Genomic DNA, 27,486 nt, shown 5'->3' with positions numbered 1-27,486 from the left:
CCTGTCTCTACTAAAAATACAAAAAAACTGGCCGGGTGCAGTGGCTCATGCCTGTAATCCCAGCACTTTGGGAGGCCGAGGCAGGCAGATCACGAGGTCAAGAGATCGAGACCATCCTGGCCAACATGGTGAAACCTTGTCTCTACTAAAAATACAAAAATTAGCTGGGCGTGGTGGTGCACACCTGTAGTCCCAGCTACTCAGGAGGCTGAGGCAGGGGAATTGCTTGAACCTGTGAGGCAGAGGTTGCAGTGAGCCAAGATTTGCCTGTAATCATAGATACTTGGGAGGCTGAGGCAGGAGAATCATTTGAAACCTGGAGGCAGAGGTTGCAGTGAGCCAAGATCACGCCACTGCACTCCAGCCTGGGCAACAGAGCAAGATTCTGTCTCAAAAAAAGGAAAGGAAGGGAAGAGAAGGGGAGGGGTAGGGAGGGGAGGGAAAGGGAGAAAGAGAAGGAAGGAAGGAAAAAGAAAAAGAGAGAAAGAAAGAAAGAAAGAGAAAGAAAAAAAGAAAGAAAAGAGAGAGAGAAAGAAAAAGAAGAAAGAAAGGAAGGAAGGAAAGAAGGAAGGAAGAAAGGAAGGAAGAAAGAAAGAAAGAAAGAAAGAAAGAAAGAAAGAAAGAAAGAAAGAAAAGAAAGAAAGAAAGAAAAGAAAAGAAAAGAAAGAAAGAAAGAAAGAGAATAACACCTAATTGGCTTCTCCTTGACTCTGGGCTGGACTTAGTGACTTGAATAAAGCAATGTGATGGTGTTTGACTCAGACTAGGTCAGAAATGGTACTAGGTCTTCTTTGCTTTCTTGGATTGCTTGCTCTGGGGAGGTTAGGTGTCATGTCATGATAAAATTCAAGCAGCTTGTGTGAAAGCCCATGTGGTAAGGAACTGAGACCTCCAGCTAACAGCCAGCTAAGGGTGACATTTTGGAAGTGGATCCTCCAGCCCCAGTCAAGCCTTCAGATAGCTGCAGCCCTGGCTGACTTTTTTTTTTTTTTTTTTTTTTGAGAGAGTTTCTCTGTATCGCCCAGGCTGGAGTGCAATGGTGCGATCTCGGCTCACTGCAATCTCCGCCTCCCAGGTTCAAGTGATTCTCCAGCCTCAGCCTCCCAAGTACCTGGGATTATAGATGCACACCACCACACCTGGCTAATTTATATATTTTTAGTAGAGATGAGGTTTCACCATGTTGGCCAGGCTACTCTTGAACTCCTAACTTCAGGTGACCTGCCTGCCTTAGCCTCCCAAAGTGCTGGGATTACAGGCATGAGCCACTGCACCTGGCTCTGGCTGACATCTGATGGTAACCTCAGGAGAGATCCCGAGCCTAAACCACCCAGCTAAGCTCCTGAATTTCTGCCTCACGAAAACCATGAGATAATAAATATTTGTTGTTTTAAGTGGCTAAGTTTTGGTGAACACCTGTTACACAGTAATAGATAACTTGTAAATGGCTGAGGTGTGATTTGGACTCAGGTAGTCTGGTTCCAGAACCCAACATCCCAGCATCAATCATAATATCAAAAATTAGAAATTTGGGGGCTGGGCATGGTGGCTACGCCCGTAATCCCAGCACTTTGGGAGGCTGAGGCAGGCGGATCATCTAAGGCCAGGAGTTCGAGACCAGCCTGGCCAACATGGTGAAACCCCATCTCTACTAAAAAAATACAAAAAATTAGCTGGGCGTGGTGGCACGTGCCTGTAATCCCAGCTACTCAGGAGGCTGAGGCAGAATTGCTTGAACCTGGGAGGCGGAGGTTGCAGTGAGCCGAGATCGCGCCACTGCACTCCAGCCTGGGCAACAAGAGTGAAACTCTGTCTCAAAAAACGAAAGAAAGAAAGTTTGTAAATGTCACTGGGCACAGTAGCTCACACCTGTAATCCCAGCACTTTGGGAGGCCAAGGTGGGTGGATCACCTGAGGTCAGGAGTTCCAGACCAGCCTGGCCAACATGGTGCAACCCCATCTGTACTAAAAATACAAAAAATTTAGGCGTGGTGGTGGGCACCTGTGATCTCAGCTACTTAGAACGCTGAGGCAGGAGAATCGCTTAAGCCTGGGAGGTGGAGGTTGCAGTGAACCGAGATCACACCACTGCACTTCAGCCTGGGTGACAGAGCAAGACTCCATCTCAAAAAAAAAAAAAAGAAAAGAAATTTTGTAAACGTCTGAAATGTAAATTTCAGAAATTTAGTAATAATATAAATAAATGACATCAATAGGAGATTGGATAAATAAATTATGCTCCATCAATAGAATTACCTGCAGGCATTGAAATAAATGAATTAGATCTTCAGAGCATTGCCACAAAAAATGTTTATGTCCCATCAATGTGTTATAAGAGCAAAGTGCCAAAGGAAGCATGTTGTCCAAACAAACGAACTCTTTCCATCACATCCAGCTAATTTTTGTATTTTTAGTAGAGACAGAGTTTCACCATGTTGGTCAGGTTGGTCTCAAACTCCTGACCTCAAGTGATCCGCCTGCCTCGGCCTCCAAAAGTGCTGGGATTACAGGCATGAGCCACCGCGCCCGGCCTCTGTATATGTGTTTATATGTGCATAACAAAAAGGACTGTTCATAGTTTACTTCTGGAGGGTTGTGGGTGAGAGGAGGGCCCACCCTAAACCAATATAACCTTATCTTTATTACATCTTTACATCTGCAAAAATCCTATTTCCCTTTTTTTTTTTTGAGACGGAGTTTTCCTCTTGTCACCCAGGCTGGAGTGCAATGGTGCGATCTCGGCTCACTGCAACCTCCACCTCCCGGGTTCAAGCAATTCTCCTGCCTCAGCCTCCCAAGGAGCTGGGATTACAGGCATATGCTACCACGCCCGGCTACTGTTGTATTTTTAGTAGAGACAAGGTTTCTCCCTGTTGGTCAGGCTGGTCTCGAACCCCCAACCTCAGGTGATCCGCCCGCCTCGGCCTCCCAAAGTGCTGAGATTACACCACCGTGCCTGGCCCTTTTTTTTTTTTTTTTTTGAGACATAGTCTTGCTCTCTCAAAATTCCACATTTTCATTGGATTTAGGGCCCACCTAGACAATCTATAATGATCTCATATCAAATTCTTTAATTTAGTTAAATCTGAAAAGATCTTCTCTCTAAATAAGGGCACATTCACGTGCAGCGGCGTGATCATGGCTCACTGCAGCCTTGACATCCTGGGCTCAAGCAATCCTCCCGCTGCAGCCTCCTGAGTAATTGGGACTACAGGTGTGTGCCACCACACTCGGCTAATTTTTGTATTTTTTAAAAAAGAGATGGGGTCTTGGCTGGGTAGGGTGGTTCGTGCCTGTAATCCCAGCACTTTGGGAGGCCGAGGTGGGCGGATCACCTGAGGTCAGGAGTTTGAGACCAACCTGGCCAACAGGGTAAAACCCCTCCTCTATTAAAGATACAAAAATTAGCAAGGCAGTAGGGGCCTACGCCTGTAATCCCAGCTACTCAGGAAGCTGAGGCAGGAGAATCACTTGAACCCGGGAGGTGGAGGTTGCAGTGAGCCAAGATAGCGCCACTGCACTCCAGCCTGGGTGACAGAGCGAGACTCTGTATCAAAAAACAAACGAAAAAAAGAATCGGCCGGGCGCAGTGGCTCACACCTGTAATCCCAGCACTTTGGGAGGCCGAGGCGGGCAGATCACGAGGTCAGGAGATCGAGACCATCCTGGCTAACACGGTGAAACCCCGTCTCTACTAAAAATACAAAAAATTAGCCGGGCGTGGTAGCGGGCGCCTGTAGTCTCAGCTACTCGGGAGGCTGAGGCAGGAGAATGGCGTGAACCTGGGAGGCGAAGCTTGCAGTGAGCCGAGATTGCGCCACTGTACTCCAGCCTGGGCAACAGAACGAGACTCCATCTCAAAAAAAAGAAAAAAAGAATCTTCCCCTAGATCCTTCAGAGGTACCACTGTGGTACTAATAAGGAAAAATTTCCAAAATAGATAGTGAAAAGAAGAAAGAAAAGAAAAAAGGCCGGGCACAATGGCTCACACCTGTAATCCCAGGACTTTTGGAGGCTGAGCCAAAAGGATTGCTTGAACCCAGGAGTTCAAGGCTGCAGTAAACTGTGATCACACCACTGCATTCCAGTCTATCACCAAAAAAAAAAAAAAAAAAAAAAAAAAAAAAAAAAAAAAAAAAAGAAGAAGAAGCAGAAGAAAAAGAAAGGCAGGCACGGTGGCTCATGCCTGTAATCCCAGCACTTTGGGAGGCCGAGGCGGGCGGATCACAAGGTCAAGAGTTCGAGACCAGCCTAGCCAATATGGTGAAACCTGCCTCTACTAAAAATGCAAAAATTAGCCAGGCATGGTGGCGGGTGCCTGTAGTCCCAACTCGGGAAGCTGAGGCAGGAGAAATTGCTTGAATCTGGGAGGCGGAGCTTGCAGTGGGCCAAGATCCTGATATTGCACTTCAGCCTGGGTGACAGAATGAGACTCCATCTCAAAAAAAAAAAAGAAGAAGAAGAAGAAGGAGAAGAAGAAGAAGAAAGAAAAAACAAGATGCAAAAGAGGTGCATGGTTACATATGAAAATAATGTTTCTTTCTTTTTTTTTTTTTGAGACAGGGTCTCATTCTGTTGCCCATGCTGGAGTGCAGTGACATGATCACAGCTCAATCCCAGGCTGGTGTCTAATTCCTAGGCTCAATCGATCCTCCCGCCTTGGCCTCCCAAAGTGTTGGGATTACAGGCACGAGCTCCCACACCTACCCCGTTTTTACTTTGCAGCCTTGATCTCCTGGGTTCAAGTGATCCTCCTGCCTCAGCCTCCCAAAGTGCTGGGATTACAGGCATGAGCCACCGTGCCCGCCAACTGGAAAGAATATTTCTAAAAGGATATTTGAGTAAGGGGAAAAAGGGATGTCTGGGGAGGGGTACTGGGGGCCAACTTGCCTTTCACTCCTCCCGCTTTCATAACTCCGAATTTTTTCCCACATGAATGTATTATAGGGACCTTTTTTTTTTTTTTTTTTTGAGATGGGGGTCTCACTCTGTTACCCAGGCTGGATGGAGTACAGTGGCACAATCTTGGCTCACTGTAACCTCCTCTTCCTGGGTTCAAGCGATCCTTCCACCTCAGCCTCCCGAGCAGCTGGGATTACAGACGCCTACCGCCACGCCTAGCTAATTTTTGTATTTTTACTAGAGAGGGGTTTTCGCCATGTTGACAATGCTGGTCTCAAACTCCTGACCTCAAGTGACCTGCCTGCCTCAGCCTCCCAAAGTGCTAGGATTACAGGCGTGAGCCACGGCGCCTTGCCTGTGACCTCATTTTTATTTTTAGGTGTTGATTAGGAATTTTCTAGGGAGGCGCTGTCTGATAGAACTTTCTGTGATGATGGGAATATTCCCTATGGGCGCTGTCCAGCAGCCACCAGCCACGTGTGGTGACCAAGTACTTGAAATTAGGCTAATTCCACCGAGAAAGAGGGTTTTCCATTTTATGTAATTGTCATTTGTGTAAATGTAAATGGGCACATGTGGCTGGCCACTACCTATCAAATTGTTCACAGACACTGTGTAACACTGCAGAAAATATCTTAGGATAACACATCAGGTGAAAATAGACAGGTTCAGGCCGGGCACGGTGACTCATGCCTGTAATCCCAGCACTTTGGGAGGCCAAAGTGGAAGTATCACTTGAGCCCAGGAGGTCAAGACCAACCTGGACAACATAGCGGAACCCTGTCTTTACCAAAAAACACAAAAATTAGCTGGGCGAGGTGGTGCGGTGCCTTTAGTCCCAGCTACTTGGGAGGCTGAAGTGGGAGGATCACTTGAGCCCAGGAAGTCAAGGCTTCAGTGAGTTATAATCTCACTAATGCACTCCAGCCTAGGGGACAGAGTGAGACTCTCTCAAAAACAACAACAAACAAGAGAGAGTGTCCCAGAGAGCTGCTTTCTCTCGTTCCGACATGTGAGGACACAGACAGTAAGCACCATTTCTTTCTTCCTTTAAATTTCCATTTTTATTTTATTTATTTATTTATTTATTTATTTTCGAGACAGAGTTTTGCTTTTGTCGCCCAGGCTGGAGTGCAATGCCATGATCTTGGCTCACTGCAACCTCCGCCTCCCAGATTCAAGCGATAATCCTGCCTCAGCCTCCCTTCCAAGTAGCTGGGACTACAGGCGCATGCCACCATGCCCAGCTAATTTTTGTATTTTTAGTAGAGATGGGGTTTCACCATGTTGGCCAGGCTGGTCTTGAACTCCTGACCTCAGGTGATTCACCTGCCTCAGCCTCCCAAAGGGCTGGGATTACAGGCGTGAGCCACCACACCCGGCCTCCATTTTTATTTTAGATTCAGGGGGTACATGTGCAGGTTTGTCATAAGAATATATTGCATGATGCTGAGGTTTAGGCTTCCATTGATCTCGTCACCCAGATAGTGAACACAGTACCCAATAGGAAGTTGTTTTTTGTTTTTGTTTTGTTTTGTTTTGTTTTTGTTTTTGTTTTTGTTTTTGTGACAGAGTCTTACTCTGTCACCCAGGTTGGAGTGTAGTGGGGTGATCTCGGCTCACTGCAACTTCCGCCTCCCAGGTTCAAGCAATTCTCCTGCCTCAGCCTCCCGAGTAGCTGAATAACAGGCGCCTGCCACCACGCCTGGCTAAGTTTTGTATTTTTTTAGTAGAGACGAGGTTTTGTCATGTTGGCCAGTGTGGTCTCGAACTCCTGACCTTGTGATCCACCCCCACCCCACCCCGCCCCGCCAGCCTCCCAAAGTTCTGGGATTACAGGCGTGAGCCACTGTGCCCAGGCTGGCTTCAATATATCTTTTGGGGGGACACAATTTGCCCCATAACAGGAGAGGGCATGTCTTTTTCATATTCTGACTAGCAATATGGGAGGTCCACATAAAATTCCCCTGCTGAGGATTCAGTCCTTGGTCATCTCTAGAAAACGTGATTGAATGATGGTTTGCTGCCTCCACAGCCAAGCTAGTGGCCTTTCTCGGGTAACACCATTTTTACTGGAAATGTCTGACAAAATGTGATTCAGATGTGGCTGCTTGGCAGACATTTTCTCAAAAATGAACAAAATGAGGCTGTCACTTCAAGGAAAACAATTTCAGGTTTTGTTACCCACAATAAAATTCAAGCTTTTAAGGGGAAATCAGAATTTTGGAAAATGTGTAGCCACCACTGTGAGTTTGGCAGCTTCTTGACATTTAAAGACTTTTCTAAGCCTGTAATCCCAGCTACTCGGGAGGCTGAGGCGAGAAGATCACTTGAGGTCAGGAGTTTGAGACAAGCCTGGGCAACGAAGTGAAACCCTGTCTCTACAAAAAGTTTTTTAAAAAAATTATCCCAGCGTGCTGGCATGTGCGCCTATAGTCCCAGCTACCAAGGAGGCTGAGGCGGGAGGATCATTTGATCCCAGGAGGTCAAGGCTGCAGTGAGCTATGATTGCACGGCTGCACACTTTTCTGATGAGATGAATAGTGATATTAATGAATAGGACTTTTTTGATACAAAATAATGTAATGGGACAACATCTGCATCACTCATTGAACTAACATTTTCCAAATGATCAATGCATGTTATAGGCATGAATGAGTAGAACCATTCCCAGTGTAAGACAGACCAATGACTTTTTTTTTCTTTTGAAACAAGGTCTCACGTTGACACCAAAGCTGGAGTGCAGTGGCATAATCTCAGGTCACTGCAACCTCTGCCTCCCAGGCTCAAGAGACCCTCCCACCTCAGCCTCCCGAGTTAGCTGGGACCACCGACACACGCTACCATGCCAGACTAATTTTTGTTTATATTTGTAAAGATGGGGTCTTGCTACATTGCCCAGGTTGGTCTCAAAAACTCCAGGGCTCAAGCAATCCACCTACCTTATCCTCCCTAAATGTTGGGATTATAGGCATGAGCCACCATGCCTGGCCTCAGACCAATGTTGTTGTTGTTTTTGTTTGTTTTGAGACAGTCTCCCTGTCTCACTCAGGCTGGAGTGCAGTGGCACGATCTCAGCTCATTGCAACTTCTGCCTCCCGGGTTCAAGCAATTCTTGTACCTCTGCCTCTCAAGTAGCTGGGATTACAGGCGCCTGCCACCATGCCTGGCGAATTTTTGTATTTTTAATAGAGATGGGGTTTCGCCATGTTGGCCAGGCTGGTCCGAACTCCTGGCCTCAAGTGATCCTCCTTCCTCTGCCTCACAAAGTGCTGGGATTACAGGCGTGAGCCACCACACCCAGCCCCATGGTCAGTTTCTATTAAGGAAACATGGACATTTGAGGGATGATGCGATACCCGTTTGTGCAGCTCAGCGTTTGATAAATTTCTCTTGGTTTTTGCCTAGTTAATTGCAATGTTCATTTCTTCTATGAATTATGAGATATTTAGAGTTAGAAGGGATCTTCAGCATCATCCAGTCCAGGGGTTGGCCAACATTTTCTGCAAAGGGCCAGAGAGTTAATATTTTCAGCTGTGCAGGTAAGGTGGTCTGTTGAAATCACTCAAATCTGCTGTTGTAGCACAAGAACCACTATAGGTACCAGGCACAGTGGCTCAGGCCTGTAATCCCAGCACTTTGGGATGCCGAGGTGGGCAGATCACCTGAGGTCAGGAGTTCGAAACCAGCCTGGTCAATATGGTGAAACCCCGTCTCTACTGAAAATACAAAAATTAGCCAGGCGTGGTGGCAGGTGCCTGTAATCCCAGCTACTCGGGAGGCGGACGCAAAAGAACCACTTGAACCTGGGAGGCGGAGGTTACAGTGAGCCGAGATCATACCACTGTACTCCAGCCTGGGCAATAAGAGCGAAACTCCGTCTCAAAAAAGAAAATAATAATAATAATAATAAATCTCTATAGGCAATAAGTAAACAAATGAGCATGGCTGCGTGCCAAGAAAACTTTATTTACAAACACAAGTAGGGGCCAGATTTGGCCCTTGGGCCATGGTTTACACACTCTTGACCTACCTAGTTCAATATTTTTCTTTTCTTTCTTTCTTTTTTTTTTTTTTTCAATTGAGGCAGAGTCTCGCTCTGTCGCCCAGGCTGAAGTGCAGTGGTGTGATCTCGGCTCACTGCAACCTCCACCTCCTGGGTTCAAGCAATTCTCCTGCCTTAGCCTCCCGAGTAGCTGGGATTACAGGTGCCCACCACCACATCTGGCTAATTTTTGTACTTAGTAGAGATGGGGTTTTGCCATGTTGGCCAGGCTGGTCTTGAACTCCTGACCTCAAGTGATCTGCCCGCCTCGGCCTCCCAAAGTGCTGGAATTACAGGCGTGAGCCACCGGGCCGGCCTGTTTCAACATTTTCAATCAGCCAGGAAGGGTTCACCAAAGGTCACACGCAAGTTAGTTGCAAAACCAGAGCTCACACTCAGGCCTGCCAACATCTGTCTTTGTGCAGTCACTTTCACCTCTCAGCTGGCTTCAATGGCCTCAATTTCCTCCACTAATTGAGCTGGGAGTTTTCCTACATGCCTTCAGGCAGGCGCTAACAAGAAAGCACAATGTAAACGCAGTAATAACCACCCACGTCTGTGGTCACCAGGGATGGTGATCTGGGAACCAGGAGAACAGGATGAGAACTTGCCTTTGCTAATGCCTGCTCTGGGTATTATTTGCTGTTGCCTGCTCAGTGTCAAGGGTAATGCTGAATTGTTCCATGCATGTATCTTACACATTCCTAAAGAGAATCAGAGAAGTGAAATGTACAAGAAGAAGCATAGCTTTAGAATGAGATGGGCCTGGATTTCAATTCTTTTTTTTTTTTTTTTTTTTTTTTGAGATGGAGTTTCACTCATTCTGTCACCCAAGCTGGAGTGCTGTGGTGTGATCTCGGCTCATTGCAACCTCTGCCTCCCAGGCTCAAGCAACTCTCCTGCTTTAGCCTCCCAAGGAGCTGGGATTACAGGCATGTGCCACCTTGCCTGGGTGATTTTTTGTATTTTAGCAGAGACGGGGTTTCGCCATGTTGGCCAGGCTGGTCTTGAACTCCTGACCTTAGGTGATCTGCCTGCCTTGGCCTCCCAAAGTGCTGGGATTACAGGCGTGAGCCACTGCACCAGGACTGGATTTCAATTCTGACCCACCGTCAGTAAGAGGTGACTGACCTCAACTCACCTTAGCACCCAGCCTCATTTATTTTCCACAAAATGAGGGTAACACACCACCTTGACGATCTATTATATGTAAAATACCTGCTTATGGCTGGGCATGGTGGCTCACACCTGTAATCCCAGCACTTTAGGAGGCCAAAGTGGGAGCATCACTTGAGGCCAGGAGTTCAAGACCAGCCTGGGCAACATAGCAAGACCTCATCTCTACAAAACATTTAAAAATTAGCCAGGTGTGGTGGTGTACACCTGTAGTCCCAGCTACTTGGAAGGCTGAGGCAGGAGGATCAACTGAACTTAGGAGTTTGAAACTGTAGTGTGGGATAATTGCACCACAGTGGCTCACACCTGTAATCCCAACAGTTTGGGAGGCCGAGGCAGGAGGATCACTTGAGCCCAGAAATTCGAGGTCAGCCTGGGCAACATGATGAAACCCCATCTCTATTAAAAATACAAAAAATTAGCCAGCATGGTGGTGCTCACCTATAATCCCAGCTACTCAGGAGTCTGAGTGGAAGGATCACCTGAGCCCAGGAGACAGAGGTTGCAGTGATCCAAGATTGCACCACTGCACCACTCCAGCATGGGTGACAGAGCAATAACCTGCCTCCAAAAAAAAAAAAAAAAAAAAAAAGGCATTTCCATACACCTAACCACCGAACATCATAGCTTCACCTAGTTGTCCTTAAATGTGGTCAGAAAACTTACATTAACCTACACTTGGGCAAAATCAACTAATGCAAAGCCATTTTGTAATAAAGTGTTGAATATGTCATGTAATTTATTAAATACTGTCCTGAAAGTAAAAAATAGAATGGTGGTATGGGTACTTGAAGCATGGTTTCTACTGAATGTGGATCTCTTTCGAAACATTTATTTTTTTTTTATTTTTATTTTTATTTTATTTATTTATTTATTTTGAGACAGAGTCTCAGAGTCTTGCTCTGTCGTCCAGGCTAGAGTGCAATGGCACAGTCTCGGCTCACTGCAACCTCCACCTCCCCAGTTCAAGTGATTCTCCTGCCTCAGCCTTCCAAGTAGATGGGATTACAGGTGCCCACCACGTCTGGCAAATTTTTTTGTATTTTTAGTAGAGACCAGGTTTCACCATGTTGGCCAGGCTGGTCTCAAACTCCTGACCTCAGGTGATCCACCCACCTCGGCCTCCCAAAGTCCTGGGATTACAGGCGCCTGCCACCATGCCTGGCTAATTTTTTTGTATTTTTAGTAGAGACAGGGTTTCGCCATGTTGGCCAGGCTGGTCTCAAACTCCTGACCTCAGGTGATCCACCCGCCTCGGCCTCCCGAAGTGCTGGGGTTACAGGCGTGAGCCACTGTGCCTGGCCTCTTTTGAAACATTGTAAAGTCAAGAAAATTGTAATTTGTAAATTGGAGAGCACCTGTATTATAAGATTGTACCTATATGAGGTCCCTAGAATCATCAAATTCAGAGAGACAAAGTACAATGGTGCTGCCAGGGGCTGGAAGAGGGAAGTGGGGAGTGAGTGTTTAATGAGTACCTCTGCAGGATGAAAAGATTTCTGGAGCTGGGTAATAGTGGTGGTTGCACAACAATGTGAATATACTTTTTTTTTTTTTAGATGGAGTCTCGCTCTGTTGCCCAGGCTGGAGTACAATGGCACGATCTGGGCTTACTGCAACCTCTGCCTCCTGGGTTTAAGTGATTCTCCTGCCTCAGCCTTCTGAGTAGCTGAGATTACAAGTGCGTGCCACTGCACCCAGCTAATTTTTGTATTTTTAGTAGAGATGGGGTTTCACCATATTAGCCAGGCTGGTCTTGAACTCCTGACCTCAAGTGATCCACCCGCCTTGGGCTCCCAAAGTGCTGGGATTACAGGCATGGGCCACCACGCCTAGCCAATGTGAATATACTTAATGCCCCTGAAGTATACACTTAAATGTGGCTAATAAATTTAGGACATGTGTGGTGGCTCATGCCTGTAATCCCAGCACTTTGAGAAGCCAAGGTGGGTGGATCGCTTGAGCTCAGGAGCTTGAGACCAGCCTGGGCAACATGGCAAAACCCTGTCTCTACTAAAAATACAAAAAAATTAGCCAGGCATGGTGGTGCATGCCTGTAGTCCCAGCTACTTGGGAGGCTGAGGTGGGAGGATGGATTGAGCTCAGGAGGTCAAGACTGCAGTGAGCTGTGATTGTGCCACTGCACTTCAGCCTGGGCAATAGAGCAAGACCCTGTCTCAAACAAACAAAAAAAAGATGATAAGTTTTATGTTGTGTATTTTACCACAATTTTTTTTTAAAAAGGATAAAAAGAAACTTTCTCTCAATCCAAGACCAAGGAAGTTACTGAGTGTAACTTGCAGCTAAAATTAGCCTGGACTTTGAGAGCCGATCCTCTAAGTTCTCACACCCACACTGGGACAACAGCCCCAGCCTGCCCCGCCAATCATTCCCTGCCTGGCCAGTGGCTTGCACGCCCCCTTCGCAGACTAGGCTGGGAGGCTATTTTGGTACAATCTGTTCTCTTGGAAAATGAGATCTCAGAACATTAGTGCCGGAAGGCAGGGAGCCGACTTATCTCCAACACCCACCAGGTGCTAAATGAACCCGACCAGGGGTTCTGTGAGCACTTTGACAGAGGCAGCTTTTGTCCCAACTCCAGACCTCACTTTGCACCAAGGACTTTCCAGTCACTCCTCCTAGCCATCCTAAGAGGAAACTGAGGTTCAGAGAAGGGGAGTTACTTGCCCAAGCTACATATCTCGGAGATTAAAAGCCAGGGTTTGGCCAGGCACGGTGGCTAACACCTGTAATCCCAGCACTTTGGGAGGCCGAGGCGGGTGGATCACTTGAAGTCAGAAGTTCAAGACCACCCTGGCCAACATGGTGAAACCCTGACTCTACTAAAAATACAAAAATTAGCCAGGCATGGTGGCTCTTGCCTGTAATCCCAGCTACACGGGATGCTGTGGCAGGAGAATCGCTTGAACCCGAGAGGCAGAGGTTGCAGTGAGCAGAGATGGCGCCACTGCACTCCAGCTTGGGCAACAGAGCGAGACTGTCAAAAAAAAAAAAAAAAAAAAAAAAGACAGGCTTTGAACAGATTTGGGAAACCCCAAAGGCTGCTCTCTTTTTCCTTTTCTTTTTAGATTAAGGTAGAATTTAGCCACAAAATTCTGCAAGGTTTTTTTGTAGTGTTTCTTTGTGGGTTTTTTGTTTTGTTTGTTTTTTTGTTTGTTGTTTTGAGACAGGGTCTGGCTCTGTTGCCCAGGCTGGAGTGCAGTGGTGCAATTTCGGCTCACTGCAACATCTGCCTCCCAGGCTCAAGTGATTCTCCCACATCAGCCTCCTGAGTAGCTGGGACTACAGGCACATGCCACCATGCCCGGCTAATTTTTGTATTTTTTGCAGAAACGGGGTTTCACCATGATACCCAGGCTAATCTCAAAGTCCTGGCCTCAGGTGATCCTCCCACCTCAGCCTCCCAAAAGGGCCATGCTGCCAGGCGAATTCTGCAAGCTTATACAAACATATACAGTTGTGTAACTACTGCCACAATAAAAATGCAGAACAGTCCCTTCCCTCCTAAAATTCCTCTGTCCCTCTTGTGGATAATCTCTCCTTCCACCTCAACTCCTGGAAGCCACTGATCTGTTTTCCATACTTAAAATTTTGTCTTTCCTTTTCTTTTCTTTCTTTTTTTTGGCACGGAGTCTCGCTCTGTCACCCAGGCTGGAGTGCAGTGGTGCATGATCTCAGCTCACTGCAACCTCTGCCTCCCGGCTTCAAGCGATTCTCCTGCCTCAGCCTCCTGAGTAGCTGGGACTACAGGCACCTGCCACCCCCAGCTAACTTTTGTATTTTTAGTAGAGGCGGGGTTTCAGGCTGGTCTCAAACTCCTGACCTCAAATGATCCACCCACCTCGGCCTCCCAAAGTGCTGGGATTACAGGTGTGAGTCACTGAGCCTGGCCCAAAATTTTGTATTTCTAAAATGACCTACAGTCAAGTATGTGGCACACACCTGCAATCCCTGCCACTCAGGAGGGTGAGGCGGGAGGATTCCTTGAGCCTGGGAATTTGAGGCTGTAATGATCCATGTTCCTGCCACTGCACTCCAGCCTGGGTGAAAAAGCAATACCCCATCTCTAAAGATAAAATGTCCCGCCAATGGGAGCACACAGTACGTAGCCTCTTGGGTCTGGATTCTTTCATTTAGCAAATGCATTTGAGATTCAACCACACTGCTGTAGAAGGTCACTCCTTTTCATTGCTGTGTAATGTTCCATCATATGCATAAACCAGGTGGTTCATCCACTTACCAACTGATGGACATTTGGGATGTTCCCAGTTTTTGGTGATTACCAAAAAAAAAAAGCTGATATAAACTTGTTTTTCATGTGTGAAGGTGAATTTTTGTTTAACCACAGTGGGATTGTTGTGTTATAGGGTAAGTGATGTTTAATTTAATAAGAAACTGCCAGGCTGGGCAGGGTGGCTCATACCTGTAATCTCAGCACTTTGGGAGGCTGAGGCAGGAGGATCACTTGAGACCAGGAGTTTCAGACCAGCCTGGGCAACAGGGCCAGACACCATCTATACAAAAAATACAAAAATTATCTGGATGTGGTGATGTGTGCCTGTAGTCCCAGCTACTCAAGCAGCTGAGGTGAGAGGATCACATGAGCCCAGGAGGTCGAGGCTGCAGTGAGCTATGATTGCACCACTGGACTCTAGCCTGGATGACAGAGTGATACCCTATCTCAAATAAATATATAAATATATAAATTTAAAAGAAACTGTCCAATTGTCTCCCACCAGCAGTGTGTGAGCTCCAGCCGCCCCCAAATCTTTACCTGCACCAGGCATTGTCAGTTATTTTAATTTAATCCATCCTTAAAGGAGGATGGACACAGTGGCTCACATCCCTTTGTTTTGGGAGACCAAGGTAGGAAGATCACCTGAGCCCAAAATTAGCCCCAAGGTGATGGTATTAGGAGGTGGGGCCCTTGGGAGGTGATTAGGTCTTGAGGATGCGGCCCTCATAATGGGATTAGTTCCCTTCCACAAGAGGCCCCCAAGAAACTCCTTGATCTTTCTGCCATGTGGTGACACCAAGAGAAGACGCCATCTGTGAACCAGATAGCCAGCTCTTACCAGACAGTGAATCTGCCAGCATTTTGATCTTGAACTTCTCAGCCTCCAGAACCATGAAAAATAAATTTCTGTTGTTTACAATCCACCAGTTTATAGTATTTTGTTGTAGCACACTGAAAGGATTAAAACAGGAGATAAGGTCTTTTTTTTTTTTTTAATTTTTTTAGCACAAAACTGATTGAGATAAGGTCTTTAAAGAGATAATTAAGTTAAAATAGTCAGCCAAGCAGAGTGGCTCACGTGCCTGTAATCCCAGCACTTTGGGAGGCTGAGGTGGGTGGATCACTTGAGATCAAGAGTTTAAGACCAGCCTGGCCAATGTGGTGAAACTCCATCTCTACTAAAAATACAAAAATTAGCCAGGCATGGTGGCACGTGCCTGTAATCCCAGCTACTCGGGAGGCTAAGGCATGAGAATCACTTGAACCCAGGAAGTGGAGGTTGCAGTGAGCCGAGATGGCACCACTGCACCCCAGCCTAGGCCACAAAGCCAGACTCCATATCAAAAAAAAAAAAAGATAATTAAGTTTTTAAAAAAGTCTATAGATGGGCCCTGATCTAATTCACTGGTGTCCTCATAGGCAGAGGAGACTAGGATACAGACATACGAAGAGGGAAGACCATACAGGGACAGAGAAGGTGGCCGTCTGCCACCCAAGCAGAGAGGCCTCCAGAAACAAAACCAACTGACACCTTGATGTCAAACTTCCACCCTCAAGAATTAGGGAAAAATAAATGTCTGTGGCTTAAGCGACTGTGTCTGGAGTATGTTACTGCAGTATTCATTTATTTAAGAGACAGGGTCTCACTCTGTCATCCATGCTGGAGTGCGGTGGTACAATCTCAGCTCACTGCAGCCTCGAACTCCTGGGCTCAAGCAATCCTCCCACCTCAGCCTCCTGAGTAGCTGGGATTACAGGCTGACATCACCACACCTGGCTAATTTTTAATTTTTTTTTTTTTTTTTTTTTTGCAGAGACGGGGTCTCACTATGTTGGCCAGGCTGGTCATGAACTCCTGAGCTCAAGTGATCCTTTGGCCTCGGCCTCCCAAAGTGCGGGGATTACAGGCATGAGCCACCATGCCCAGACTTTTTTCCCTTATAATTGAAAGCTTCTTTTTTTATAGCTTTACTGAGGCATAACTGACAGATGAACTATGCATATATAAAACGTAAACTTTTAAGTACTTAGGTTGAATGAGTGGAAAAAAAAGAAGTAAAAAAAAATTAATCAAAAATAAATAAAAAAGAGGCCGGCGTGGTGGCTCAAGCCTGTAATCCCAGCACTTTGGGAGGCTGAGGCAGGTGGGTCATTTGAGGCAAGGAGTTCGAGACCAGCCAGGCCAATATGGCAAAACCCTGTCTCTGCTAAAAATACAAAAATTAGCCAGGCGTGGTGGTGGGCACCTGTAATCCCAGCTACTCCGGAGGCTGAGGCAGGAGAATCACTTGAACCCAGGAGGCAGAGGTTACGGTGAACCAAGATTGCACCACTGCCCTCCAGCCTGGGCGACAGAGCGAGACACTCTCTCTCTAAATAAATAAATAAGAAAAAAGTTAATTTTTTTTTAATTTTAAGTAATCAAAGCAAAATTTAGGCCAGGCACAGGCACGGTGGCTCACGCCTGTAATCCCAGCACTTTGGGAAGCCGAGGTGGGCAGATCACCTGAGGTTAGGAGTTTGAGACCAGCTCGGCCAACATGGTGAAACCCTGTCTCTGCTAAAAACACAAAAATTAGCCAGGTATGTTGGTGGGCACCTGTAATCCCAGCTACTCAGGAGGCTGAGGCAGGAGAATCACTTGAACCCAGGAGGCAGAGGTTGCAGTGAGCCGAGATCGTGCCACTGCACTCCAGCCTGGGTGACAGAGCAAGACTCCATCTCAAAAAACAAAACAAAACAAAAACCCAAAAAGTAAAATTTAATAGATTCAGACATGGGTATAGACCCGAGAAACCAGCACAATCAAAGCCATCAGCAGATCCATCACCCGAGTTTCCTGGTGCCACCGCAAAATTCCTCTCACCTGCCACCTGCCCTACCTTGCCCTTCTTTCCCCAAGCACATGCTGATCAGCTTTCTGTTACAATAGTTTGCTTTTTCTAGGATTTCAGATAAATGGATGCCTATAGTACACATTCTTTTTTTGTATGGCTTTTTCCCACCGATCTGGATACATTAGAGGCTCATTCATGTTGTTGCATGTTCACCACCCCCACCGCCTTTTTTTTTTTTTTTTTTTTTGGCTGAACATTAGGCAATAGTATGGACGGAGCACAGCTGTTCATTTATTCACATTTTTGTTTTTTTAAAGATGGGGTCTTGCTCTGTCACCCATGCTTCAGTACAGTGGCACCATCACAGCGCACTGCAGCCTCAACCTCCTGGGCTCAAACAGTCCTCCGTCCTGCACCTCCCAAAGCACTGGGATTATAGGTGTGAGTCACCATGACCAGCCTGTGTTTAACTTATGGTGTTTTCGTTTTGTTGTTTTTTTTTTTTTTGAGATAGAGTCTTGCTCTGTCACCCAGGCTGCAGTGCAGTGGTGCAATCTCAGCTCACTGCAACCTCTGCCTCCTGGGTTCAAGTGATTCTCCTGCCTTAACCTCCTGAGTAGCTGGGATTACAGGCAGGTGCCACCATGCCCAGCTAATTTTTGTATTTTTACAAAATTACACCATGTTGGGGTTTCACCATGTTGGTCAGGCTGGTCTTGAACTCCGGATCTCAAGTGATCTGACACCTCGGCCTTCCAAAGTGCTGGGATTACAGGGGTGAACCACTGTGCCCAGCTAACGTTTTGTTTTGGTTTTTTTTTTTTTTTTTTTTTGGAGACAGAATCTTGCTCTGTCGCCCAGGCTGGAGTGCAGTGGCGCGATCTCAGCTCACTGCAATCTCCCCCTCCCAGGTTCAAGGGATCCTCCTGCCTCAGCCTTTCAGTAGCTGGGATTACAGGTGCACACCACCATGCCTGGCTAATTTTTTGTATTTGTAGTAGAGACAGGGTTTCGCAACGTTGACCAGGCTGGTCTCGAACTCCTGAACTCAAGTGATCTGCCCACCTCAGCCTCCCAAAGTGCTGGGATTACAGATGTGAGCGATTGTACCTGGCCCCTATGTTTAACTTATTAAAAAAAAAACCTGCCAAATTGTCTTCCAAAGTGGTTGCACCTTTTTACCTTCCTACCAAAGCATATGAGAGTTCCTATTGCTCCACATCCTCACCAGCACTAAAATGACCATACTGTCATTTTAATTTTAGCCATTTTGTTGGATGTGAAGTGACAACTCATTGTGGTTTTGATTTGCATTCTTCTCATGGCTGAAGATGTGTATCTGACTGGGCATGGTGGCTCACACCTGTAATCCCAGCATTTTGGGAGGCTGAGGCAGGAGGATTGCTTGAGCCCAAGAATTCAAGGCCAGTCTGGGCAACAGAGCACGACTCCGACTCTACAAAAAATACAAAACTTTGCCAGGCATGGTGGCACGCACCTGTAGTCCCAGCTACTCAGGGGCTGATGTGGAAGGATTGCTTGAGCCCAGGAGGTGGAGGTTACAGTGAGCCAAGATTGAGCCACTGCATTCCAGCTTGGGTGACAAAGCAATACCCTGTCTCAAAAAAATGTAAAAAATTAAAAATTTTAAAAACGTAAAAAATTTTAAAAGAAACTGTCCAATTGTCTCCCACCAGCAGTGTGTGAGTTCCAGCTGCCCCCAAATCCTTACCTACACTGGATATTGTCAGTTATTTTTATTTTATCCATTCTAAAAGGTGGCGGGGAGCAGTGGCTCATGCTTGTAATCCCAGCACTTTGGGAGACCAAGGCAAGAAGATCACTTGAGCCAGAAGTTGGAGACCAGCCTGGGCAACCTAGGGAGATCCCATCTCTACAAAAAAATTAGGCTGGGTGCGGTGGCTTACCCCTGTAATCCCAGCACTTTGGGAGGCCTAGGCAGGTTGATCACCTGAGGTCAGGAGTTCCAGACCAGCCTGGCCAACATGGTGAAACCCTGTGTCTCTACTAAAAATACAAAAAATCAGCTGGGCGTGGTGGCACATGCCTGTAATCCCAGCTACTCAGGAGGCTGAGGCAGGAGAATTGATCGAACCTGGGAGGCAGGGGTTGCAGTGAGTTGAGATCGTGCCACTGCACTCCAGCCTGGGCAACAAGAGTGAAACTCCATCTCCAAAAGAAAAAAAAAAAAGGCCTTATCTCCTGTCTTAGTCCATTTAGGGTGCTACAAGAAAATACTAGAAAACGGTGGCTTATAAACAACGGAAATTTATTTCTCACAGTTCTGGAGGCTGGGAAGTTCAAGATCAAGATACTGGCAGATTCACTGTGTGGTAAGGGCCGGCTTCCTGGTTCATACGTGTCTTCTCTCTGTGTCCTCACATGGTAGGAGGAGCAAAGTGTTTCTTTGGGGCCTCTCCTGTAAGGGCACTAATCCCATTATGAGAGCCCCACCCTCATGACCTAATTACCTCCCAAGGGTCCCACCTCCTAATACCTTAGGGGTTAAGACTTCAACGAAAGAATTTGAGAGGAACCCAATTCAATTCATAACAGGTATGCAGTGGCATATGCTTGTGGTTTTAATGTGCAATTTACATGATATCTGCCAACCATATAATTTCTTTGGTGGTGTCTATTCAAATCTTTTGCCCATTTTTTTTTTGAGACAGGGTCTTGCTATGTTGCCAGGTTGGACACAAACTGACGGGCTCAAGTGATCCTCCTGCCTTGGTCTCCAGAGTAGCTAGGACTACAGGCGTGAGTCACCATGCCCAGCTTCTTTTGCCCAATTTGGTGTGGAGTTTTTTTCTCCTTTATTCTTATTTTATTTATTTATTTGAGACAGGGTCTCACTGTTCCACCTAGGCTGAAGTGCAGTGGCCCAATCTCAGCTCACTGCAGCCTCAACCTCCTGGGCTGAAGTGATTTTCCCCACTCAACCTCCCGAGTGCCTGGGTCTACAGGCACGAGTCACCACACCCGGCTAATTTTTAAATTTTTTTTGTAGAGACAGAGTCTCACTATGTTGTGCAGGCTGATCACCAACTCCTGGGCTCCAGTGATCCTCCTGCCTCAGCCTCCCAAAGTGCCGGGATTACAGGCGCGAGCTACCAAGCTCGGGCTTTTTCCCCTTATAATTGAAGGGTTCTTTTTTACAGCTTTACTGAGACATCACTGACAAATGATGTACTGTGTATATTTTGCAATGTACAATGTAATAGGTTCTGACATGTGTATAGATCCAAGAAACTAGCACAATCAAAGCAGTTAACAGACTCATCACCCATGTCCCCTTGCCCCTTCAAAATCCCTCCTGCTCACCCCACCCTACCCGCCTTTCCCCAAGTACCCACTGATCAGCTTCCTGTTATTATACATTAGTTTGCTTTTTCCAGGATTTCATATAATGGATGTGTACAGTATACATTTTTTTTTTTGAGATGGAGTCTCACTCTGTCGCCCAGGCTGGAGTGCAGTGGCGTGATCTCGGCTCACTGCAAGCTCTGCCTCCTGGGTTCACACCATTCTCCTGCCTCAGCCTCCCAAGTAGCTGGGACTACAGGCACCCGCCACCACATCCGGCTGATTTTTTTGTATTTTTAGTAGAGATGGGATTTCACCGTGTTAGCCAGGATGGTCTCGATCTACTGACCTCGTGATCTGCCTGCCTCGGCCTCCCAAAGTGCTGGGATTACAGGCGTGAGCCACCATGCCTGGCCTTTTTTTTTTTTTTTTTTTTTTTTTTAAAGAATGAGTTTTGCTCTTGTTGTCCAGGCTGGAGTGCAATGGCGCCATCTCAGCTCACTGCAACCTCTACCTCCCAGGTTCAAGCGATTCTCCTGCCTCAGCCTCCTGGGTAGCTAGGATTACAGGCACCCGCCACCACTCCTGGCTAATTTTTGTAGTTTTAGTAGAGGCAGGGTTTCACCATGTTGGCCAGGCTGGTCTTGAACTCCTGACCTCGGTGATCTACCCGCTTCGGCCCTCCAAAGTGCTGAAATTATAGGGGTGAGCCACCGTGCCCAGCCATCCCCACATCTTGAGGCCAAAATCCCAGGCATGTGGCTGGGCTCGGTGGCTCACGCCTGTAATCCCAGCATTTTGGGAGGCCAAGGTGGGTGGATCATTTGAGGTCAGGAGTTCAAGACCAGCATGGCAACATGGTGAAACCCCGCCTTTACTAAAAATACAAGAACTAGCCAGGCGTGGTGGCAGGCACCTGTTATCCCAGCTACTAGGGAGGCTGAGGCAGGAGAATTGCTTGAACCCGGGAGGCCAAGGTTGCAGTGAGCCGAGATCGCACCACTGCACTCCAACCCGGGCAACAGAGTGAGACTCTGTCTCAAACAAAAACAAAAACAAAAAACAAAATCCCAGGCATAAATCAGACAAGCCATGAGGGTTCATTCACAATGATTTATTGGCTGCCCCTCCACGCCAAGCTGCGGTGGACAAGCAAGAGGATGAAGCCTCCCCAGGACCCACCTAACTCCCAGGCATCACAGGAACAAGGCACTTTTCCAACAGCCTGGCAATATCTGGGACTCCAGCGAGGTGTGGGCCCAAACCTCACCTGAGACTGGCCATGCCCGTCCCATGTACCCACCCTTCTCAGACATCCTGGTGACCTAGGCTGAGATGAGGGTGACCAGGAGGGACCCTTCAGCTGTAATATCATCCACCTCGCTCACACTGAAGCAGGTTCCTGGCCCGCCCAGCAGCAGCACAAGGCTGAGCACAGAGCAGGTAAGCATCCGTATGTTTGTTCAATGGCTGAATGAGTGACAATGGACTCCAGCCTGAGGGAGACCTGATACATCCAGGTCCCAACTGTGCACACTCAGAGCCCTTTGATAGAGCTGGATCACGTAACCCCACCCAGCTGGCTCCATTTCTTTGGTTTAGGGGGAGCCTGAGACGAACAGATCACAAGCCTTTCACACAATCTGATCTCTCAAGCCTGCCCTAGACGTGTCTACTGAGGGCTTCCTTTGTGCCAGGGAACTTGTGCATTTCTCTGATCCACACACATGAATGATCTAAAATGCAAAGCCATTTGCAATCACAATTTCCAACTGTCCTGGTCTCCCCTCCTGGCTTCATGAGGCTTAGGAGCATGTGAGCCTTTTTTAACTGCAGCTTCACATCAGCCCTTCCGTACAGAGGGGGGCCAAGGGTCTCCACTATACAGATGGGGAGCGCCAAGCTCAGAGGAGGGGACTTGTCCAGGGACACCCAGCAAGAGTCGGGACTTTCTGGGCACAGGAAAATGTCTAGCCACTGAGGATCGTGGTAAGAAGAGACTTTGAAATGGCAGCACCTGGCTCACAGGTACTTAGAAAATGTCCATCAGATGAATGGATCTCAACATGGCTTGAAGTTCTTCAGGAGTCAATATGCAATTTTTTTTTTTTTTTTGAGACAGGGTCTCGCTCTATTGGCCAGGCTGGAGTGCAGTGGGAAGATGGCTCACTGCAACCTCCACCTCCCGGATTCATGCGATTCTCCTGCCTCAGCCTCCCGAGTAGCTGGGATTAAAGGCATGCACCACCACATCTGGCTAATTTTTGTATTTTTAGTAGAGATGGGGTTTCACCATGTTGGCCAGGCTGGTCTTGAACTCCTGACCTCAGGTGATCCGCCCACCTTGGCCTCCCAAAGTGCTAGGATTACAGGCATGAGCCACTGCATCCGGTCAAGATGCAATTTTAAAGAAGGAAAAACAGAACTAAGAATATCAGTGCCAACCAGTGACATTCTTGACTGGAGCTGCTGCCAGGATTCTGTGAACCCCTCCAAGAGCTGTGACTCTATGGGGTCCTGGCAGAGAGAAAGAGGGAACCCCGATTTCTATAAGAGTTTTTCATCCTCATCCCCATATCTCAACCCCCACGTCAGCCCTGGAGGGTGAGCCAATGACCCTGATTTGCAGATGGGGAAGTCAAGGCCAGGAAAGAATAGATCTGAGCGCAGGAAGCCTCCCAGCTCAGAGGGTCCTGGGTCTGGGTCCTCTCCCCGGTGCCCCTTGGGCCACCCCCTAATCCGCCTTCTTGGTCTTCTTCTTCCTGGAGCCCTCGCTCAACTCCTCCTTGGACTTGGCGGGCATGGCCGAATGCTGAGCTCCTGGCCCACCACCGCCGTGGGACCCACCATGGTTGTCGTGGTGATGGTCACCCCCGCAGGCCGAACCAAACAGCACGGGGCAGATGTAGCCCTCCAGGGCATCAAAGGGGGAGCTGTGTGAGTGGGTGGCTGTCAGAAACACCTGAGGTGGGGTGGCCAGGGGGACGGCAACAGACACAGAGGGACACCAAGGTAGAAAGCAAAGGAGGGCAGGGCAGGGTGGGGAGAAGAGGGGAGAGAATGTCATCAAAGTCAAGGTTGGAGGTAGCCCAGACCCAGCCCTCTGGCTGCATGCACCCCCAGGACGATGGGCGACCATCCCAGGTTTCCCAGGATGCCAGATTTCGAGTGTTGACCCCCGGAAAGTTCCAAGCACACTGGGACTGCTGGTCACCCATCCCCCAGAATTCCCCACGACACCTGGGCTCAGAGAAAAGCTGTGCTAAGTGCAGGTCTGAAGGTCTGTGTCCTCCCAAATTCATATGTTGAAACCTACGGTATTAGGTGATGGTATTAGGAGGTGAGGCCTTTGGAGGGGTGATTAGATCATGAGGGTGGAGCCTTCAGGAAAGACATTAGTGCCCTTATAAAGAGGCCCAGGAGAGCTAACCAGTCCCTTCCACCATGCGAGGACACAGTGAGATGTTGCCTGTCCGCAACCAGTAAAGAGGGCCCTCACCAGAACCCGACCAGGCTAGTACCCTGATCTTGGACTTCCCAGCCTCCAGAATTATAAGAAATACACTTCTTCCTTTTCCTTTTTTTGGAGACAGGGTCTCACTCTGTTGCCCAAACTGGAGTGCAATGGCATGATCTCAGGTCACTGCAGCCTCCACCTCCTGGGTTCAAGCAATTCTCATGCCTCAGCCATCCAAGTAGCTGGGATTACAGGCATGCGCCACCATGCCTGGTTAATTTTTGTATTTGTATTTTGTTTGCCTGTTTGTTTGTTTTTGAGACAGAGTCTTGCTCTGTCGCCCAGGCTGGGGCGCAATGGTGCGATCTCGGCTCACTGCAACCTCCACTTCCCAGGTTCAAGCGATTCTCCTGCCTCAGCCTCCCGAGTAGCTGGGATTACAGGCATGCGACACCATGCCTGGCTAATTTTTGTATTTTTAGGAGAGACGGGGTTTCGCCATGTTGCCCAGGCTGGTCTTGAACTCCTGGCCTCAAGTGATCTGTCTGCCTCGGCCTGCCGAAGTGCTGAGATTGCAGGCATGAGCCCCCATGCCCAGCCAAGGAATAAATTTCTGTTGTTTCTAAGCCACCCAGTCTATGGCACTGCATTCTGTTATACAGCAGCCTGAATGGACTAAGACATTTGGCCTGGGGTAGAGCTACAAACATGGCAGAACAGGATCCCAGCCATCTGCTTGCCTCTCTCTTCTCCCCTAATGCAGGGAGACTCATGCTCACTGCCTTTTGACAGCCCTGGGGTCCTTGCCCAGGGAACACACAGCCCTGAGCTGAGATCTTCATGCAGAGGGAGAGAGCCCAGCCCCTGAGGAGCCCTCCTGGGTGGGGTGATGTCAACTCAAGGCATGACTGTCAGACTAGAACTATTCCTGGTCCAACTGAGTTCCCAGCTCCCTGATGCTGCCATTTCAGCTTCTTGTCCCTCTGGTCTCTTTACCCAAGGGACTGGGCCCATCTTGACCTTGGCTTAAGCTGGGCCCTTTGCACAGAAGGCCTGTTCCCCTCACCTGTGTCCTGGCTGCTGGACACTGCCTTTTAAACTCTCTTCCCAGTGACCTACTGGCAAGCATCTCCCCTCTCTGGGCTGCCTGTCCCAGCCACATAAGGCTGGGAGTGTCCAATTTCCCCATTCCCAGCCTGGAGGTGGCAGGGTGGCACTGGTCAAGGCAAGAACGCTGCAGGAAGAGAAAGGCTTACCTTACAAGACACCATGAACATGGTGAAGATGAAGATGAGGCTGGCTTTGGACACTGGGAGCCAGCGGGTCTGCTGGAGGGTGAAGAGGATGGCTCCATACAGGCTGGCCTTGGTGGGGCTGGAGGGAGCAGCTGTCATTACCGGGAGGTGCCTGCACGGCTCAAGTCTTCGAAACTCTGGCCCAGACACCCCCCTGCCCTGGCACCAGCTCCCATCCCAGCTTCTCTCTTTTCTTTTCCTTTTGAGATGGAGTCTCGCTCTGTTGCCCAGGCTGGAGTGCAGTGGCGCAACCTCGGCTCACTGCAACCTCCACCTCCTGGTTTCAAGTGTTTCTCCCACCTCAGCCTCCCAAGTAGCTGGGATTACAGACATATGCCACCATGCCTGGCTAATTTTTGTATTTTTAGTAGAGACAGGGTTTCACCATGTTGGCCAGGTTGGTCTCAAACTCCTGGCCTCAAGTGATCTGCTCAGCCTCCCAAAGCGCTGGGATTATAGGTATGAGCCATTGCGCCCAGCCACAGCTTCTCCTGATTGTAAGGTGGGAGGTTGAGATGGTGTCATCCTATGCATGACGGGTTAACCTGGTCCAAGGAAAGGTCTGGCCTTTGTCCAGCTCCTGGATGGAATATGCCCTCTAAGCCCTCGGAGTGTCCTGCCTTGATAAGACTGTCTTTGTTTGCCTGAGGAGGGCCTTGGGCCACACCAGGTAGTAACAACATAATTTATGGTGGGGGTCTTGGGCCATGCAGCATCAGGTGGATCTCTAGAGGGGCTGAAGACTGAGGTCAGCCACACAGGTGGTTAGCTAGTTCTGAGCCACAATAAAAACCCTGGATACCCAGGCTCAGAAGAGCTTCCCTGGTTGGCAGTATGCCATGCATGTTGTCACACATTGTTGCTGGGAGAATGAAGCCCTGTCCACATGATTCCACTGGGAGAGGAAAACTGGACGTTTGCACCTTTTCACTCCTGTACTCTGCCTCATGCACGTTTTGCCCCTGCTGACTTCTTGCTTGTGTATGAGTCAGAGCCTCACTCTGTCACCCAGGCTGGAATGCAGTGGCACGATCTCAGCTCCCTGCAACCTCCACCTCCTGAGTTCAAGTGATTCTCCTGCCTCAGCCTCCCGAGTAGCTGGGATTACAGGTGCCCGCCACCACGCCAGCTGATTTTTGTATTTTTACTAGAGATGGGGTTTTGCCATGTTGGCCAGGCTGGTTTTGAACTCCTGACCTCAAGTGATCCACCCACCTCAGCCTCCCAAAGTGCTGGGATTACAGGCGTGAGCCACTGCACCCAGCCAACCCCTGCTGATTTCATTTTATTTATTTATTTATTTATTTTTAGAGACAGGGTCTCTCTCTGTCATGCAGGCTGGAGTGCAGTAACTTCAAACTCCGAGGCTCAAGTGATTCTCCCACCTCAGCCCCACAAGTAGCTAGGGCTAGAGTGATGTGCCACTGTGCCTGCTTAATTTTTAAGTTTTTTTTTGTTTGTTTGTTTGTTTTTTTGTAGAGATGGAGTCTTGTTCTATTGCATAGGCTGGTCTTGAACTCCTGGCTTTGAGCAATCCTATCTCAGCCTCCCACAGTGCTGGGATTACAGGCGTGAGCTGCCTCTGCTGATTTTATTCTATATCTTGTCACTGTAATAAATCATAACCCTGAATATAATGGCTTTGCTAAGTTCTCTGAGTCCTTCTAGCAAATCATGGAACATCAGGATGATCTTGGGGATCCCCCATCAGCTCATTCCCCCAGAAAATGTGATTACAACATGCAGAGTTTTCCTTAACTTTTATTTTTTTCCTTGCAAAATAGGTTTAAGATATTTTTATTTGTTGCAAAAGACAGACCTGTGACTTCTATTCCTGATGTCTGTCTCTCATTGCTTTTTTTTTTTTTTGAGACAAGGTCTCGCTCTGTTGCCCACGCTGGAGTACACTTGTGTGATCACAGCTCACTCCAGCTTCAACCTTCTGAGATCAAGCAATCTTCCTGCCTCAGCGTCCTGAGTAGCTGGGACTACAGGCACGCACCACCACACCTGGCTAATTTTTTTTTTTTTTTTTTTTTTTTTTTTTTTAGAGATGGGATGTTGTAATGTTGCCCAGGCTGGTCTTGAATTCCTGGTTTCAAGCAATCCTCCTACCTCAGCTTCCTGAATAGCTGGGATTACAGGGGTGAGCCACCATGCCCAGCTTCACTGCATGTATTTAATAATCC

General features: G+C 48.0%; 1 protein-coding gene across 2 annotated transcripts in view; it reads right to left on the bottom strand.

Moving 5' to 3' along the window:
• Nucleotides 1-21,644: 21,644 nt before the first annotated feature.
• Nucleotides 21,645-27,486, bottom strand: part of TMEM38A (transmembrane protein 38A) — a 28,967-nt gene continuing 23,125 nt past the window's right edge. For both annotated transcript variants that reach the window (XM_054465898.2, XM_054465899.2), the window contains 2 exons: nucleotides 25,259-25,376; nucleotides 21,645-23,507 (listed from right to left, as the gene is read on the bottom strand). In XM_054465898.2, coding sequence (XP_054321873.1) covers nucleotides 23,280-23,507; nucleotides 25,259-25,376 — 346 coding nt within the window. In that variant the 3' untranslated portion in view covers nucleotides 21,645-23,279. The remainder of the gene's footprint in view (nucleotides 23,508-25,258; nucleotides 25,377-27,486) is intronic.

This window comes from Pongo pygmaeus, chromosome 20 (genome assembly GCF_028885625.2).
Source record: "Pongo pygmaeus isolate AG05252 chromosome 20, NHGRI_mPonPyg2-v2.0_pri, whole genome shotgun sequence".
In the NCBI taxonomy this organism is placed as follows: Eukaryota; Metazoa; Chordata; class Mammalia; order Primates; family Hominidae; genus Pongo; species Pongo pygmaeus.
Note: the sequence above shows the minus strand (reverse complement) of the source record. Positions and strands in the feature narration are given on the sequence as shown.